The sequence below is a fragment of the Nyctereutes procyonoides genome, unplaced genomic scaffold, assembly GCF_905146905.1.
Source record: "Nyctereutes procyonoides isolate TBG_1078 unplaced genomic scaffold, NYPRO_anot_genome, whole genome shotgun sequence".
In the NCBI taxonomy this organism is placed as follows: domain Eukaryota; kingdom Metazoa; phylum Chordata; class Mammalia; order Carnivora; family Canidae; genus Nyctereutes; species Nyctereutes procyonoides.
The window spans coordinates 1,897,470-1,915,129 of record NW_026575048.1 but is presented as its reverse complement, the minus strand read 5'-3'; the positions used below and the strand labels follow the sequence as shown (position 1 = coordinate 1,915,129).

At 49.2% G+C, this 17,660-nt stretch overlaps 1 protein-coding gene across 6 annotated transcripts in view; it reads right to left on the bottom strand.

Moving 5' to 3' along the window:
* TRAPPC12 (trafficking protein particle complex subunit 12) overlaps positions 1-17,660 on the bottom strand; it is an 86,663-nt gene that overhangs the window by 42,228 nt on the left and 26,775 nt on the right. For all 6 annotated transcript variants that reach the window (XM_055327640.1, XM_055327639.1, XM_055327641.1 and 3 more), the window contains 2 exons: positions 12,416-12,529; positions 11,658-11,796 (listed from right to left, as the gene is read on the bottom strand). In XM_055327640.1, the coding sequence (XP_055183615.1) occupies positions 11,658-11,796; positions 12,416-12,529 (253 nt within the window). The remainder of the gene's footprint in view (positions 1-11,657; positions 11,797-12,415; positions 12,530-17,660) is intronic.

The following is a 17,660-nucleotide window of genomic DNA, read 5'->3' as shown; positions in this document are numbered from 1 at the left end:
ATCCCCAAATCATTCAAAGGAAAATATAATTTTTAATAAACACTGATGGGGTATGTAGAAAGCCACAGGAAAAAAGACAAAATTAGATCCATTCCTTAAGGGGAGGGGAAAAAAAAAAAGACTGTGTTTTGGGGATCTCAAATTGGAATTAAAAAATATTTTTTCTTAGAAATAACTAAATATGGTAGCTAGTTATAGTTGAAAGAGTAATATCAGTACTCTGTTCAAGGTGCACTTAATGGTTAAACAGGCTTTTGTGGGCTGACCTAAGGGCCTAACTAGGTATAGGTTTAATTCTACAGAAAATACCTTCTGAGTACCCACTATTTTGCACGTGAACTTGTGGCGTGCCACTGGTGAAGCATGCAGTCAGCTTCATAGTTAAACCACAGAAAAGTGGTCTGTAGTTTGATGAATGTTATAAAAATATAATTTTTCTATATAGTTTGAGTAGCTGCAAAGTTCACAGATTCAAATGAAACATTTACTTTTAGCTGAAAGAGATGAAAAGTAGACTAAAATGATTTCAGTTAATTGCATAAAGTTATGCAGGCAGGTAGAGGGAGCTAGCAACAGATTTTGAAAATGAGACAAACAAAGGGGGGCTCAAGCTAATAGGAACCGCGACGGACTATGGGGAAATACAGGGAACCCCACCTCTCAGAGTGGTCCTTCCCCCAGCTGTGGACCGGGGCCCCGCACAGACCAGTGTGCCAGAACCCGCCTGCGACAAGGGCCTGGGGACCTGAGTGCACAGGTAAGTTGGCGCAGCCCTACTCTGAACCCTTACCTTGCTGACGTGAGATTAAAGTGTACTAACTCCAAGGCTGTCAAGTCACGATTTATATTTGTCTGAGTGTGTCTCAACAGGCACAGCCTCGTTCATTAGGGTCAAATTAAAGCTGGCAGCCAGTATTACAATATCCATCATGTGAGGCACAACAGACGTCTCCCTCCTTAGTTGCATGTTGTTTCCTATCGCCTGCTCTTTCTACAACAAATATGGGTGTTCAGAGATGAGGCGGGGGCTAGGGGACGAGAGAGTGCAGAAACTGAGCCTGGGCTAGGCTCGTCCCCACATCCGCCCCTCTGCATGGAGCTGTGTGGGCACAGGGGACCCAGCATGGGTAGAGGTGATCCAGTGCGGGCAAAAGGGACCCACGGTGCACCTTCCTCCTGCCCCCCGACGTGGGGTTTCTTGGCTCCCTTCAGACTCAGGTGTGCACAGCAGCTCCTACAGTGGCTTTTCAGGAGAGGAAAAGACAAAATTTACCCATGTCTTCCCTGAACGTGGGGCCATGAATAAAAATCACAAAACTAATACTAGTGGAACAAAAAGTCTTTTGTTCAAAAAAATTTCAGCATGTTAATTTTAGAAATATTAATGCATCCTCCCTCACCCTGATATAACAGTTAAAGGCAATGACTCCACAGAATTCCCAGATCCTCGTTGCCATCAGGCCATCTGCTCCTCTGTCCACCGGTTCTCCCATCCAGACAGGAAACAGAAACCTGAAGGAATGTGCTTGGGGCTCTGTGGCCGAGAAGGCCCTGCTGTCTCTTGTGCTGGCTGTGCCGCTCCCTCGCATCAGCCGGCGGACATCCCTGTTCCTGGCTCGCCCACACCTGCCAAGCCCCAGCCCCTCGCAGCACACCGCACCACACTGCTGGCAGGGAGCCCCGGGCAGCGTGGACGCAGGACAGACGCCAGCGGCAGGTGACACTCAACATGGCTGGAGTCTGGGAGTTTGGGCCTGACCCGACGGCTGAACACAGAAAGCGGGCAGGTGAGGGCCTGTGTGTGCCTTCCTTACCAAGCACACTGTCTCCACCTGTGACTTTCTCAGACAGATTTGGAAGCTGGATCAAGAAGGAAAAGCCTTCATCCTCTCTTGGCACCACTGGAAAGGTCTCACATAACTTTAAAAAAATTAAGAGGAAAGCATATGCCCCCCAGCCTCCAGGGAAGGAGAAAAATGGAACCATTCAGGAAACACAAACAAAACAAAACAAACAAAAAGCTCCTTCTTAAGAAAAAAAAATGCACTCAAACTGTTTATAGAGACAAAACATGAAAAAGCAGCTGCTGGAGAAACACTGCCGATCCACTCCAGCTTGAGCACACTACCGTAAGCGGACAAACGTTTACTCAGCAGGTTGAGGTGCCAAATGCAAGGCCAGGCCTGGGCATACAAGATGAGGGGGGTGGCCACTGTCTCCAGGTAAGCCACTCCACGTCTTCAGAATGCGCAGACAGCAACAGCTTGGACGGGACTCAGGCCTTCCCTAATGATGCTATCGACTCAGTGTTGTTTGTTTTACAGTCACGCATATAAAGTACCTTTACCTTGATTCCATTTGTCTGGCCAGACCCAGCCTCCCCGTGCATGACATCAAGACTGTGGAGTCCCCAAGGCTGAGCAGTGCCAAACTAGCTGAAACGTGCCGGCTTTCACACTAGCCCAGCGCCCTCTCTCCTGCAGGGAGAGTGCGCCTTGAAATAAAGGGCTAGTCAAAGTCTGCAAGGACGGATAATTCCCAGACGGTCTGTTTTTCTGGAAGATTCCCACATAGAGTCATGACCTGCCTAAATCTAGGCGGGTAGAGGCATTCTCATTAATCATTTCCTACGGTCCCCGCAGTGCAGTGAGCACACGCTGCCAGCACAGAGTCAGAGAGGAAAGCACCAGAAGTGAAGCAGGCTTCATGCTGGGCACAGAAAACAGAGACAAGTGGAGGAACTTTAGCTCCTCTGTGTACAGGAGATGGAACATCCCTCATCTGCTGCGTGTGCTGGGCGGACGGTGTCCTCCTGGGATGGGGTGGGGTTCTGGAACATGGCCATGGTGCCGACAGGCCCAGCTGCGCAGGCGTCCAGCAGGGAGCACCTACAGGGACTGCTTGGATCCCCTGCCCTGTGTTAACAAGCACACATTTAAAGGACCTTTGCCCGGGCACTTCTGCCTCACTTCCGAGTTGTCCTGGGCCCTGGGTGGGGATTACCTCTCTGCCTTTTTCCCTCGACATCTCCCTCTCCTCTGCTGCTCTTGTCTTTCTCCATCTCTGCCACCTCCAGGAGGAGTCCCATCATTGGTGCCTTTCCTTTCACTGCTCGGTTATTGGGACACAGGTCACTGGATGACTATGTCTGACAAAGAACACGGTGCCCCTCACCTTTGCCATAAAACAATCCTCAACAGAACTGCCTGTAACCTCAATACTGCATTTATTTTTTTAAAAGATTACTTATTCATTTACTTGAGAGCACGTGTACAAATGGGGAAGGAGCCGAGGGAGAGGGAGAAGCAGACTCCCCTTGGAGCAGGGAGCCTGACGCAGAACTCGATCCCAGGACCCTGTGGTCATGACCTGAGCCAAAGGCAGACGCCTAACCCACTGAGCCCCCCAGGTGTCCCCAGTGCTGCATTTTAGGGCAGCCCAGGTGGCTCAGCGGTTTAGCGCTGCCTGCAGCCCAGGGTGTGACCCTGGAGCCCCGGGATCGAGTCCCACGTCGGGCTCCCTGCGTGGGGCCTGCTTCTCCCTCTGCCTCTCTCTCTCTCTGTCTTTCATGAATAAATAAAATCTTTAAAATGCTGCATTTTAAATTACAAAAAGCCCCACAACCATACGGAGCACATCCTAAAGCATGCTAGGTGATTTATTATTTAAGCAGGAAATCCAGTGCTGTTCCATTCCACTGCCATGAGGCATGGACCAACACCCCACTGACCACAGCGTCTACACAGGGGTCGGGCTGTGTGCGATCTGGGTCCACCACCGCAGCAGTTCTGGGGTAAGATGGGTTCAGGAGAGGCCTTCGGCTGGGTGTTCTCATGAATGGAACCCCAACTGGAATGTTTCCATGTCTATAACGATTTGTTCTAGGAAGGCTGGAAATGCCAAAGTTCACTAAAACTGCAAGCAAAGTGAAAAGCACAAAGATCAGTAACTAGCTCATTCAGAATGAGGAAAATATGCTTCAATTGATAAATGCTCAGGAGCTTTGGCGTAAACTGGAAATGTACCCTAAGCAGAAGATGTGAACTGTGAGGGGTGAACTAATTTTGTCACAGAAAACAAAATAAGACATTTGAAACAGGCTTAACAATGAATCCTGAGCGATCATGTATGGTTATGTATCAAAAAAAGAAAGAAAAAAAAAGGCTCCAAATTCAGATTGGGAGCTAGAAATGTGAACTTCACGATTCTGGAGGGAAGATAGGAAGGGATGAAAGACCAGCGACAATTTACCTTTATTTTCAGAGGATTGGATAGATGAAGGAAGGGGACAGAGACTTGGCATCTAATTCAGGTGTCTGCCTCATTAGTTTTAGTTTTGACTTGGTAATCCGTAAGGATTGAGTCTTGAAGCACGATTTCGTATGATAGCATTATAAGGAACTGTAATGGCTTGCACTCAGCACACGGACCTGACCTCGGCGTTAGAGGAGCCGCTGCAGGTCTTAAACACCACACTGAGGGGGATCAAAATATACCTTATTTCCCACCTTTGGCTTCAAAGTTTTCCTCTAAATGCAGAGAACGTCGAGTGAAATCTTTAATGTTGAGAAGTACTTTGAAACCCACAGTGCTATGGAAGGTTTACCTGCCTGCTTTCATCGTGGCTCTTTCTTTCCAAAAAGAGAGAGAATCCCAAACAGCAGATTAAAAGATGGTGTGAGATTCTGGAAAATCTCACTGTCCCACAAGAGGCCAAATCTAAATGAATGGATACAAACACCTCTCAGGAAGGCATATTTCATTGTTGGTGAAGATAAAAATACAATGAATATGTATAACACAGAGCATGAACCCAAATGTAAACGATCCACGGTTGTCAACAATCATGGATTGATACTGGTTCATCAACTGTGACAATCAGGCCACACCAAAGCAACACGTTAATAGAAAGACACCATGAATGACGTGGTTATATTATCTGCAGATACAGCCCCGTCTACAAGTCTCTTGAATACAAACCCTTCAGAGGGAAAAGCAATTTGTTCTAGAATTAACAATCACAAAATAAGTATAATTTAATTAAAAGCAAATTAAGGAGAGAAGGCGATTACAGGCATACGAAGAATGACTCTCAAGAGGAAAACAGCGTGTAGTGTTTGGAAAGGTACGCTAAGGCCCTAACACTGAACGGTAATTCTACAGCTATCAACGTTAAAGACGGACAAAAACAAAGACATTGTTTAATTTCGGCAAAAGGCTGGTGCCAACAACCCCGTTGTCATTGCCTCCAAAGGGGGCTGACTGCTCCCTGGGGTGTGCAGGGAGCTCACAGGGTGTCTGTCTACAGGGTGAAAGATCACGTGGCCGGGAAGCACAGGGAATGCTCGCTAAGCCACCTCTGCGTCCCGTCTTGCACCCGTTACAGAAAGCTAAGGTGGCAGGGAAGCCAGGGGCCCAGGTACATCGAGGCACATGGGAGGAATGGTCTGTGCCAGTGCCCTTGACACAGAACCTGGGGCGCTCCGCATGGCCTTCCAGAGGCACAGAGGCACATTAGGTGCTATACACGCTCCCTTTCTACTAATCCTCCTCAGAAAGCTACTTCTACGCCCACGGGGTGGTCACAGCAATGGTGCACTGGAGCTCAGCAAGGAAACGTTTCAGACATCTGGATGGTAGGTGCTTCATCCGTTCTAGCCGGCAGGGCACCGCTCCAATGACACCGGCGTGCTCAGTGTCCACTTACTATTTCTGATATGACACGAGGAAGCAAGGTGAGCACAATCCTAAAATGGGATAGGCTGCACACAAAAAAGGTTATGTTGGTAAATTTTAATTATATTTTTTTAAGGGTTAGAAATGACACTCCCAGGAGAAGATACTTGAAGATTTATAAAAGACAAAAGATGAAATGCTAGAAATATGTAAAGAACTGCCACAAATCAGTAATAAGAAATAACCCAACGGGAACACAGGCAAAGATCCTGACAGTGAGCCCCGGAGAGGAAATTCCAATACCCACCTTCACATACAAAAGGCACTTCACTCAGAAGCATTAAGTGAGAACATGAGGTTAGGATTTCAGACCCTCCAGAGAGAAATCTGACCGGAACTGATTGAGTCACAGGTTGGGAAACAGAAACTCGAAGACACTGGTATTGGGGGTGTCTACGATAGCTGCTTTGGAAAGCAACTTCACTGTTTCTTATAACATTGAAAATATAGGGGTACCTGGTGGCTCAGTCGGTGAACATCTGCCTTGGGCTCAGGTAGTGATCTCAGGGTCCTGGGATTAAGTCCCGCATCAGGGTCCCTGCTTAGTGGGAAGTCTGCTCTCTCTCTCCTGCTCTCCCTGCTTGTACTCTCTGTCTCTGTCACATAAATAAAACCTCAAAAAAATAAAATTGAAAATTCAAATGTCATGCAACCAGGCAATGGCACGCTCAATGTATGTCTTTTTTTTTTTTTTCAATGTATGTCTTATAGAAATCCAAGAACACATGCAGAGAGACCCAAAAAAGGATGGTTGCTCCTGACTGGGGTGTGCGTCACAGCCCAGAGCCAGAAGGGTCCCTCGTGTCCATCCCCATGGATGTGTGTGCAAACAATTAACGTTAACTGGGACGAAGAAGCCCAAAGAAGACAGGTGTGCCATTAGGTGCATTTAAAGTCTACCAGACACTTCCATGTGTCTGTATGTACACGTGTGTGTGGCCAAAGTGTGAAAACATGACCTGCGAGGACACGTGACACACGCATGGGAGTGACTCCGCTGGGAGATGACGGGACTGGGGCACTTGAGAGGCTGTGTCGGTGAGGTGTACTTGAGCTTATTACAAGAATGGCTGAAATAAGTGTGGAGAAAAAGTTAACATTTATTTTTTTATTTTTTAAAGATTTTATTTATTTATTCATGAGAGACACACACACACAGAGAGAGGCAGAGACACAGGCAGAGGGAGAAGCAGGCTCCATGCAGGGAGCCCAATATGGGACTCGATCCCGGGACTCCAGGATCACGCCCTGGGCTGAAGGCGGCACTAAACTGCTGAGCCACCCAGGCTGCCCGATATTTATTAATTGAGTGTTTAATAAAATTCTTTTTTGTATTTAAAAGATGTTTAATTTAGGGATGAGCACTGGCTGTTTTACTTTATGTTGGCAAATCAAACTTCAATTAAAAATAAATGTTCAATTTTGGTTGAGTGAAGGGGAGCCCGGGTGGCTCAGCGGTTTAGCACCGCCTTCAGCCCGAGGTATGATCCTGGAGACCCGGGATCAAGTCCCAAGTCGGGCTCCCTGCATAGGGCCTGCTTCTCCCTCTGCCTGTGTCTCTGCCTCTCTGTATCTCTCATGAATAAATAAAATCTTAAAAAAATTTTCTTTTTGGTTGAGTGAAGAGTAAGGAGGACTCAAGCAGGGGGCATCTCCAGACAAAGGGTTTCCCAGGGACAGAAGTGGGTGAGAATAGGGATGAATAGGATGCGCGTGACCCAGAAAACCCAAACATGCCACCTGCACAAACCAATCAGTGTGCCTGAGACACGTTCGGTTCCCGTGAAGCAAGGATGGCATCTCGAGTACCAGACACAGAATTCACAACTAGGGGACTTCTGTCTCAAAATCAGAGCACTACAAGTAAGAAAGAACCCTGCAATATGCTGATCTTTCTTCTTTTCTCCCCTGGACACAGAGGCCACATGGTGTCACCACGGAGCTCAGTTTTCCTTCTTGTTTTGACATCTTCTACCCTCACCACCAGCACTGATCCTCAGAGTTTCCCGCACCTGGTGACAAGTGCAGGGAGAATTCGGTGGCCAAGTGTGACCCTAATGTGTCAAATCTGTTCATGATCCACTGCTTCACTGCTGAACACGGAGTCTGACTCTGAACAACTGCTTCTCCCCACACTGCTGGAAGTCGGCAAGAGCCCGATGCAAGCAGCTCCTAACCCAGCCTCTGGGGCTCTGCGGGACAGGGACAGACGTACGGCCTCACAAGGGAGGAAGCAGTAAGAGCAGGGGAGGAGCAGAAGACAGAGACGGAGGGACAGGGTTCAGCCTGGGGCAGCACAGCACTCGCTGCTGTTCCGTCTTCTGAGCAAGAGGGAGAATTCAAACCGATTATAAGAATTGCTTAGTTTCAGGGCACCTGGGTGGCTCAGTGGTTGGCTGAGGGCATGATCCCGGGGTCCTGGGATTGAGTCCTGCATTGAGCTCCTCGCAGGGATCCTGCTTCTCCCTCTATGTCTCTGCCTCTCTCTCTGTGTCTCTCATGAATAAATAAAATATTATAAAAAAAAAAGTGCTGAGTTTCCACCCTTGAGACAGGCAGACACTATGAAACTGTGAGACATGCTGGAGATATGTATCAGACCACAATGCTGTTCCTTTTCCAGATGAAAACTTAAAAAACAAAACAAAGTGCTTCATGATTTTTACTCATGATTCATTATATGTCTTGCTATGAATATTGTGAATGGGTAAAAATTATGCCCAATATTTAAATAGAATATATTAAAGCTCATTCATAAAAGTTATTTATTTGTTTATATTGTCATAGCTTCCTCTTTAAAGTACATCTTAATGACTTGCTTTGCTTATATACTGCAAGCTAAAATGAAATGAATGAATCAAAATCTTACATTTATGCTTGTTACATCACAAAATGAGAAGAAAAATTAGTAAACATTCAGCATATCACTGTGGATGAATGTTAACACACTACAGCTAAAGTGTATGTATGATTTATGTCTATTTCATAATTTAAATTAGCTGCTTAATGATGCATGGCTACTGTCGTCTCTTTATCTGGATCCTAGTGCAATTTAATTTCAGGCGGAATCAGAAGCATGCTTTCTTGTTTGTGTGTCTTTGGGAAAATACATCCTCGAAATTGAGGCTAAGGATGACAGGGAGTGCTGCACCTGCCCGGATCTCGTCCTTCATTTTACGGGAGACTCGGTACCACCTCCACCAAGGCGTGCTCCTGAAAGGCAGATGAAGAGGGGCAGAGTCTCCAGGACTAAAGTACGCGGGATGGCAACACCAAACACGGCACACCAGTGGGTGCAGTGTCCACAGAGGAACGGGGTGGAGGTAGTGAGGAGTGGAAGGTGTCGGTGGCCACCACAGGAAATAGCTGCCTTCCTGCCTCTTATCGTTCTTGAACGCCCGCGGTAAATCCAGGAGCAGCTGATGTACGGCACAGTCATCCTGAATCTACAATTCTCATGGGCCTCAAAGGGACCAAAACGAGAGCATCTGTGAAGTTGTGTGCTTTAGGGTATCTGGTCGTTCGGAGCTACCGAGGCATGGGCCTGTGGACCCAAAGTCGAGTTTTGTCTGCTGTGGACTGAGATACCTATTGACACCAGCTGCCAACACCCAGAGCTGGCAGCATGATCACGCAACAGGGGCAGGGTCGCTGGACATGCTCCGCTGCAGTCAGGTGGACTGGGAAGAAACATTATTTTTACGTTGAAGGGAAACCATAGCTGTTCCTCATAAGAAATATGAGAATATCCTGTCCGGTCTTGATTTCCAAAGCCTCCAGGCACGATTTATCAAGCAGAAATATTCCCAAATGTCCCGCTTGGGCACTGCCCTTACCCTTAGAGCTATCTGGAGTGACCACAGAGGCTCACTCCCTTCTGGGGTGAAGTCTGCTCATCGCCTTCCAGGAAGGGAAGGGAGCTCCAACGGCTGGAATGTGCAGACCAAAAGGACACAGTTCACTGGTGAGCTAGAGAAGGATCCCGAGTACCCAGGAGAAAGCTGTACCCTCTGAACACTATGGCCTGAATTTCCAGTGCACAGGAGGATGTGGGGCTCCCCCACAGCTGGGCTCCTACCAACAGAGCCCCCCACCCCTGGGGCTTTCCTAGAGTTGGAGCGAGGGAGCAGACACACTCAGAGACCTGGCCTGGGCAGCTCCTGACCCACTTCTTCCACCTGTGGCAACACCAGGTGGCCAGGGCTGTCCTCCCAAACTGCTGCCAGCAGCTCCCCGCTTCCCTCTGTCCCTACCCCGGACCTGACGGGCCACAGGCTGCAGAGAAGTTTTACAAGTTCGGGATGGGGGCTCTGCTGTCTCCTTCCCTTTCCGACTCCGAGTCTACTCCAGCCTGGCTGCTGAACTTCCACTCGGTTGAGCCAACACGGTCAAGCCAACTGGTCTGATTTCTGCCCGGCTTTGGGCATTAAAATCTATCTTTTCCATTTGTTTCTCTTCTATGAGGGTTAAGTTCCCTTAGTCGGAAGGAAGAAACAGGACTAATAATACTAGTGAGGCTAAAAGGTGCAAGAGTACCCTGTGCTAGAAACCTCCCTCGAGTCTGGGCAAGCCCAGGTCATGTGGTCTGGCTCTTGTCACTCCTGTTGGAGGGTAAACACCATCAAGGAGGAAGCTCCAGGGAAACAGAAAGCTTGCTCCTTCTCTGTGTCCCCTCCACAGAAACAGGATCTGCGTTGTAAGGAAAAACACAAAAAGAAGCTGAGAACTGTGTTTTACTTCTAGTCTTCTCGGGTCATGTGTTTACCTACTGCTCGTGTTAACCAAGTGAGATGCTGATGTAATTTTTTGAACATTCTATGGCCACCATGATCTCTATTACCCATCAGGCCTCTGTATTCTCTTGCTCTATTACTATATTTTCTTCCTGCCATAGACTCCATGTTTCCTGACAACCAGAACTTTCCTTTGTTATTCCACTGTTACATCCAACAGATGCTGGCCAGCTGATCTTACACAAGAAGACAGTAATCTACAGTGTGCTCCTGATGAATTAAGAGCAGAACATGACAAGAAGCTAAGACAGTTGTCACCATGTGCCAGCCACTGTTCTGAACACCCGCATATATGACCTCACTTGATCTTTATGACATCCTAGAAGGAATCGCCCCTGCTGTCCTGGTAAGGATGCCGGGACACAAAGACACTGGATCACTTGGCCAGGACCCCACGCAGCTCAGTGGAGGGCCAGGACTTACCAGGAAGGCTGACCATGGAGCCCTGGCCCCTCAGCAGAAGTCCTCTCTAAACTGCTTTATGTTCAATAGGAACATGTGATGGGTTTCGACAGATCATAAGGTTCTCCACCGAGAAACGTTCGCTCCACCTCCAGGCTGCTCACACCCTGGGAGGCTATCATTTGTGCTCTCCCTCCCCCAGTCCTTATTTCTTGCTCTCTGACAACTATCCCGGGTTGCAGCCCGGCATCTTCCAAACGATGGCTAGGACTCGCTGGGGGACTGCAAGCAGTGTCTTATGTAAATTATATCAGGACAGAGACTGGTAGACAACGGCACACGGTATTGTTGCAAGAACGTGTGGGTTTGCTTCTCTGTGTACCTGTAGTACGTCATGATGAGGATTATGTTGTTTACACTGCAGCACGGTCAAAAATTCTGAATAAAAACCACTACCCAGGTCTTACAGCAAACCCCACTGCTGTCCCACGGCAGGTGCCTGAGACATGGCTGTTAGAGAACGAACGGCTGTACCAGTGGGGATGTCCGGGTAAGCGTGTTGAGAAAACTGAGTGAGGTCTGTAAGTCAGGGTCGTTGCTAGGCTACTCACTTGATTTTTCCAGACCGGATATATTAGGAAAACCGAGGATGCTTATTTTGTGTGATGCAAAGTAAAGCAAAGCAAAATACATGCAAAGGCATAAATATGACAAGCAATGCCTTACCCCTTCGCCCAGGGTATACGTGAGGGTAGTACTCGTAATACAGATCTGGCTGGTCTAGATTTCCAAAGGGCTCAAACTCCATCTCGGCATTCTGGAAAAGGCCCAGCTTCACCAGCAGTGCCAGCCTCACAAACCAAAGCTAAAACACAAAATATAATTGAAACAATGGATTACCTACGTATGTCTAGTTCGGAAATTCCCGTTCCCCACTCCTCTGGTAGCAGAGCCTGACTTCCAGTACATTCAAACTAGGTTATCCTGTGTTTCTTAGCACATTTGCCTACTTGCACGTTTATAAAAATACTCTTGAGCTTAATAAAAATGATGTAAATGATTTTGTCTGATTCAGCTTTACCTGACAACCTTGTTGAGCAGGAGAATGGGATCCAGGGGGCAGGGGTGTGGGTGAAGGGGAGCTGGATGTGGGTCAGGGGGAGGGAGAGCAGGGCAGGCAGGGCGGGCTGAGACTGGAGCCGTGTCTGGGGTGGGCACTGAAGGCCACAGAATGGCCACGGGAGGAGGCCAAGAGAGGACAGTGAGATGCAGGTGGGCAGTCAGCTCCGAGTGGCCTGGGGGGAAGGGGGGTCTGGGTGCAGAGGCAGCGCCGGAAGTGGGAGAGGCAGACGGACATAGGCTCACGCTGACGTTACATTTGGGTTAAGAAAATCCATTTTTTTGTCCTCATGTTGTTCTTAATGGCATGAAAGGTCACGTCCCTTCCTCGTCCCCACATGATGACCAAACCATGGGAACTGTACCTGCAACGAGTCTGCCGTGTGGCTGGTGGGCAGCCCGCTCTTGCCGTAGCCTTGGCCGTGGGCGGTGAGAAGGCGCCCGCACAGGTCAACCGCTGCCCTCCAGTTTTTGCAGCTCTGTAAGACACAGCAGGACGTGTCACCAAGCACAGCCACCCCCACATGTGGCACCTGCCGCACCGGACCCAGCTCCTGCCACTGCTGGCAACAACGGCTTCTGTGGTGTGCAGGAGATGCTGTTTGACACAAGCAAATCCTAAAAACATCAGAATTTAGCAACTGACAGAACACAGGGATGAGAATTCTCTTCTAAAACTTTTCTGATTTTTATTTTCTAATTCAATTAATTAACATACAGCGTATTATTAGTTTCAGAGGCAGAGGCCAGTGACTCAACAGCCTTCTCTAACACCCGGTGTCCATGCCATCGATTCTTGTTGGCATAAGCCAACCCTTAAATCTCGAAGACTGCTTTCCTTTTTCAGCCAGAGAGCTTTATTTTGTAATTTCCATGAATTTAAAATCATAATTTAATTCTATGCTATATGCCGGATATATTCATTTGTATCTGTAAGATCTGTGTGACAATAAAATAAGCGGTTTCAAATGCTTGGCGTAATCCTACTTTACCAATATGAAAAAAAGACGGCCTATCCAGACACGCTGGCTGATCAAGTTGGACTTGCTGAGTTTACCCTTTTGCCCTGATACAACAGACGTGGCGCCACCAGGGAAATGATGTGAAAACGTTGGAGAGAACGCTGCAGCCTCCTAAGAGGCGAGAAGGAGAAGCTCCTGACCCACCTCCTCCGCAGGCCAGGCACTAACTCCTGTGGACGCTGCAGACGCACATGTTCACGGGTGTGGCCAACACATGGTGGGGACCCTGTCAGGCTCGGAGGGCAAAGTGGTGGAGGGACACACCTCCTTGCATGCACTCATCTCACGATCTAGCAAGGAAGGCAGATATGAAACATTTTTTTCAAAGATGAGTGAAATAATTTTGCGTGTACTCACAGTGTTTTTTGAACAAGAGGCCATGGGAGTGCGTGTCACCAGGCGGCCAGGCTTAACCTCAGGGAATGGAAAGCTACTGGAGCCCAGATGTGAAGGGGGAACAGAGAGGTCAAGAAGGGGGTGGACCCTCCCGGCCAAGGGGGAGCTGCCTGAGTGAGCCAGTGTGCGTGAGGGACGGCAATCAGCCAGGCGGCAGGCACACGGCCAGGAGCAGGCAGGCTGAGGATAAGGGCAGGAATGTCAGCAAGGTAGGCCTCAGGCCACAAGAGATCTGGATGCATCCTGAGAGCATGGGGAGCCATGGAAGGGCTTTGGGCAAGGGAATGGCATGGTCCTGCTTCACCCAGACCCTGGAGCACACCGCCCACCTCTCTTAGGTACTAACTCAGGCACACGCTGCTCCTGCTGGCACCCTGCGCTGCCCGGAGGACGCTAAGTAAGGGCCCAGAGAGGACAGGCGCTGCTGAGGGCCCCTGGGTGGAGACCGATCCCTGGCTTCTCCTGACAGCAGCCCTGCCGGCCCCGTGAGGGAACTCCCTGGGGCGCGGGCCAAGGCAGGTGCTCTGACTTCTGGACAATGATCCTAAGTGGAGCTACGGACATTCTTGAATTGTGAATGTGAAAAGGTGAGAGTAAAAGTTATTCGGCCCAGTTGGAACCAAATCTATGTATATATCTTAAAAAAATTTTTTTTTATTATTTGACAAAGACAGAGAAAGTGAGCATGAGAGCACAAGCAGGTGGAGCAGCAGATGCCCCGCTGAGCAGGAAGCCTGACCTGGGGCCCCTCCCAGGACCCTGGGATCATGACCTGAGCCGAAGGCAGACACTGCACTGACGGGGCCACCCAGGCGCCCCTCTATGTACATATCTAAGCAGATCCTGTATGCTGGGGCAATTAATTATTGCTCTTTTCCCAACCATCTATGTCACACGCTGGGCTTTCCCGCTGGTGGCATTATCTGAACAGGGTGCTCGGGGCAGTCTTCCCGGACTGCCAGGACTTCAGCTGAGGATGGGTAAGAGACCGAGTGAGGAGGGCAGAACAGGAGCTCCAGGGGGCAAAACGCCTAGGGTGGCGGCCTCGGGGGCACAGGGGACAGCAGAGAAAAGACCAGTGTGGTCCAGGGGATGTGGTGAGGGTGAGGGAGGTGGGGCAGGGGAGGACTGGGGCAGTCCTGTCCCTGCAGAGGCTCCAAGAGCACAGGCAACGTGTCCTGCTCATATTCTAGAAACATCAGTCCCCCATGAGGATGAAGCATGTGTCAGGAGAGCCGTCATCCAGGCCTGGAGCTGACAGTGTGCGTGTGGCCCGCAGGCTGGATCCGCCCAGCACGTGTCTGCACACAGACACAGTTGTGGGGCCGAGCTTCCTTCCCGGTCTGAGGCTGGTTCAATGCTCCCATGATGGAGGTGGGTGGTCACAGCAGAGCTAAGTAGCTGCCCGAAGACGGGGTGGCCCCAGGGCCTGAGACACTCCCATGTGCCGTCCCCCACCTGGCCAGTGCCACATCCAGGGAGACTGTGGACGTTACCTCAGTGGCTTATGACTGGTCCTCAACGAGAAAGGCCAAGAAGCAGAAACTTCTACAGCAGCTTGACAGGATATCTGATGTAATAACAAAAGCTGGGCTGGTACTTGGTACATGTCTTTCACATAATTAATTTATGAATTTTACAGAAGTTTCAGTCTGAAGACTGAACAATTAAACACCAGTCCCTTCCAGGCTAAGCCTGAAAAGCACGGCTGCAGGCCACCTGTACCAGCGTGGGGGGCAGGCACAGCAGGGGAATAAGCGGGTGATGATGTGACGATGTGACGTGGGGACCATGGAGAGCACGGTGGCAGGATGGATCCGAGAGCCTGACATGCAGCCAGATGGCGGGGGCGGGGGGGGGCCAGTCCCAGAGACAGGGAAGGCTGGAAAGGGTCAGAGCTCAGAATCTGAGATTGGATGCCAACAATGTTGAGGGGCCTTTGAGCTGTTCAAGAGGAAAAGAAAAACAAGCAGCTACTGTGTGGGTGTGACATGTGAAGAGGTGCACCCGAGGGAGTGTGTGGGTGGGATGGGAGGGGACAGCAGATCCTTGGTGGCCTTGCTGGGAGCTGGTCTGTTGGGGAGACGGGATGGGAAATCTGAATGAAACAGGTGGAAGACGAGGAGGGGACCAATGAGCCAGGTGACCCTGGGACATCTGAGTCGCCGAGCTAAGGGGAGTGGTGGAGGAGGGGGAGAGAACAGGTGCTTGTTGTGTGCCTGCTTAAACCAACGCTCCAGTGTGGGAGAAACCAAGAAAAGGCTCTCGTTGGGGAAGGCTGATGGCACACTGGAAAGAATGGATCATCGACAGCACGAGGTCCCGGGAGTCAGGGAAGGTTCCCCTCTAAGCTGGGGCGAGGGGCCACTCATCTAGCTCCAGTGGGGGGGCTTGAAAGCAGCAGAGACTGCCTAAAATGGTACTGGCAGCCAGCAGAGACGCCTGGAGGGCCGGGTGGCCCATGACGCTCAAGGTCCCCTGGAAGCAGACGACCGTGTTAGGTGTCACCGCCTGCACTAGGCCTGGACGTGGGACTTCTCCAGCAGGCTCGTGGCCGACCAGTTCATCTGCAGGGACCCGGCATCACCAGGTGAGGTAAAGGCTGGGTAAGAAGATAAGCAGGTAGACACCCTTTAGCTCCTACCACCTAGGTGACCTCAGGTAGGTGACTTTAACCATGCCTCAGCCCCCCTTGTGATGTCAGCTGGCCACCCTGGAGGTGGCAACAAGGGCACAGTGTGTCTGTGAGGAAGCTGGACCTGCTCTGGCTCCTCATGACCTCTTCTCCGGTCAGCGGTCTGTGCTCACCCCGTCACACCTGCTCATCCTCTGACCTCCAGCTAGGAACGGCTGCAAAGACGACCACCTCCGACCTGGTTCAGACCCAAGCTTCAGGATGCCTCTCTTGCCCACAGTGAGCCCTCCTATTCCTAATTCTCCAGCATAATCATTCTTGGGGCAGCCACAGCCTCCAAAGGGGATGAAATTTGCTTCTTGGATAACAATGATTATTGGCCTTCCAAATATTTATTTATTTTTAAAAAGATTTTATTTATTTATTCATCCGAGACACAGAGAGAGAGGCAGAGACACAGGCAGAGGGAGAAGCAGGCTCCCTGTGGGAAGCCCGATGCAGGACTCGATCCCAGGACCCCAGGGTCACACCCTGAGCCAAAGGCAGGTGCTCACTGCTGAGCCACCCAGGCATCCTTGGCCCTCCAAGTATTAACCCTACCCAACAAGATCTTACTCTTGAGTATTCTATTTCATTGGGGGCTGAGTGTGCGGGTGAGCAATCAGGAAACAAGGGAGAAAATGCTCCTCGGGATTGACGATGAGAAAAGGTTAAGAAGCATTCTCTGGGGGACAGTCTGCCTCGTCCATTCTGCAAACGCAGCAAGGACAGCCTGCTGGTCCACGTTCACGTTAACTGTGGTCATGTCCCATCTCCTCTAGCTGAGCTCCGGGGGCAAGGGTCTTGGCGAGGGCATACCTTTGTGTTTCTTCAGTATTGTACCTACATCTACATTCCCTCAAAAGATGGTGAAACAGTAAATTCACAGAACTACAAAAAAGTAGTAAAAAAAAAAACTCCTATGCTAATAATTAAAGAGATGTAAATTATAACTTCTTATTTTTACTAGCAGAAAAAAAAAAGGCAGTACATGCCACTGTCAGCCTAAGAAATGAGAAAAAAAAATTCTTAAAGATCTAAGTTCAGGCAGACAAGGGGACACTAATGCAAGGGTGTTTGCACACTGCTGGTAAATGTACACAGGTATAATCTTTCTGAAAAACAGTATGTATAAACAGCCTCAAAACTGCCCATACACTGACCTGCTAGTTGTCCTCTCAGCATTTATACTAAAGAGATAATCACATACGAAGAAAAGATTTCTGTACGAGCCGGTTTGTTCCAAGGTTATTTACAACAGCGTCAGATTATGCAAAAAAAATATTCGCAAAGACCTTTTAATATTGGATAAGGCTTAAGACGATGTTAAAAAGATACAAAATTATGAATGAGGTTTTGTCTAGTATATATACAAACACACATGCAAGCTTTCATATTCACATGTGGACATACTATATACACACACACACTCAAAATGTTAACTGACAGTGGTTATACAATTTCTTCTCCATTTTTCTGAATTAAGAACATGCTGTTTGTAAAAGGAGGGACCAGAGG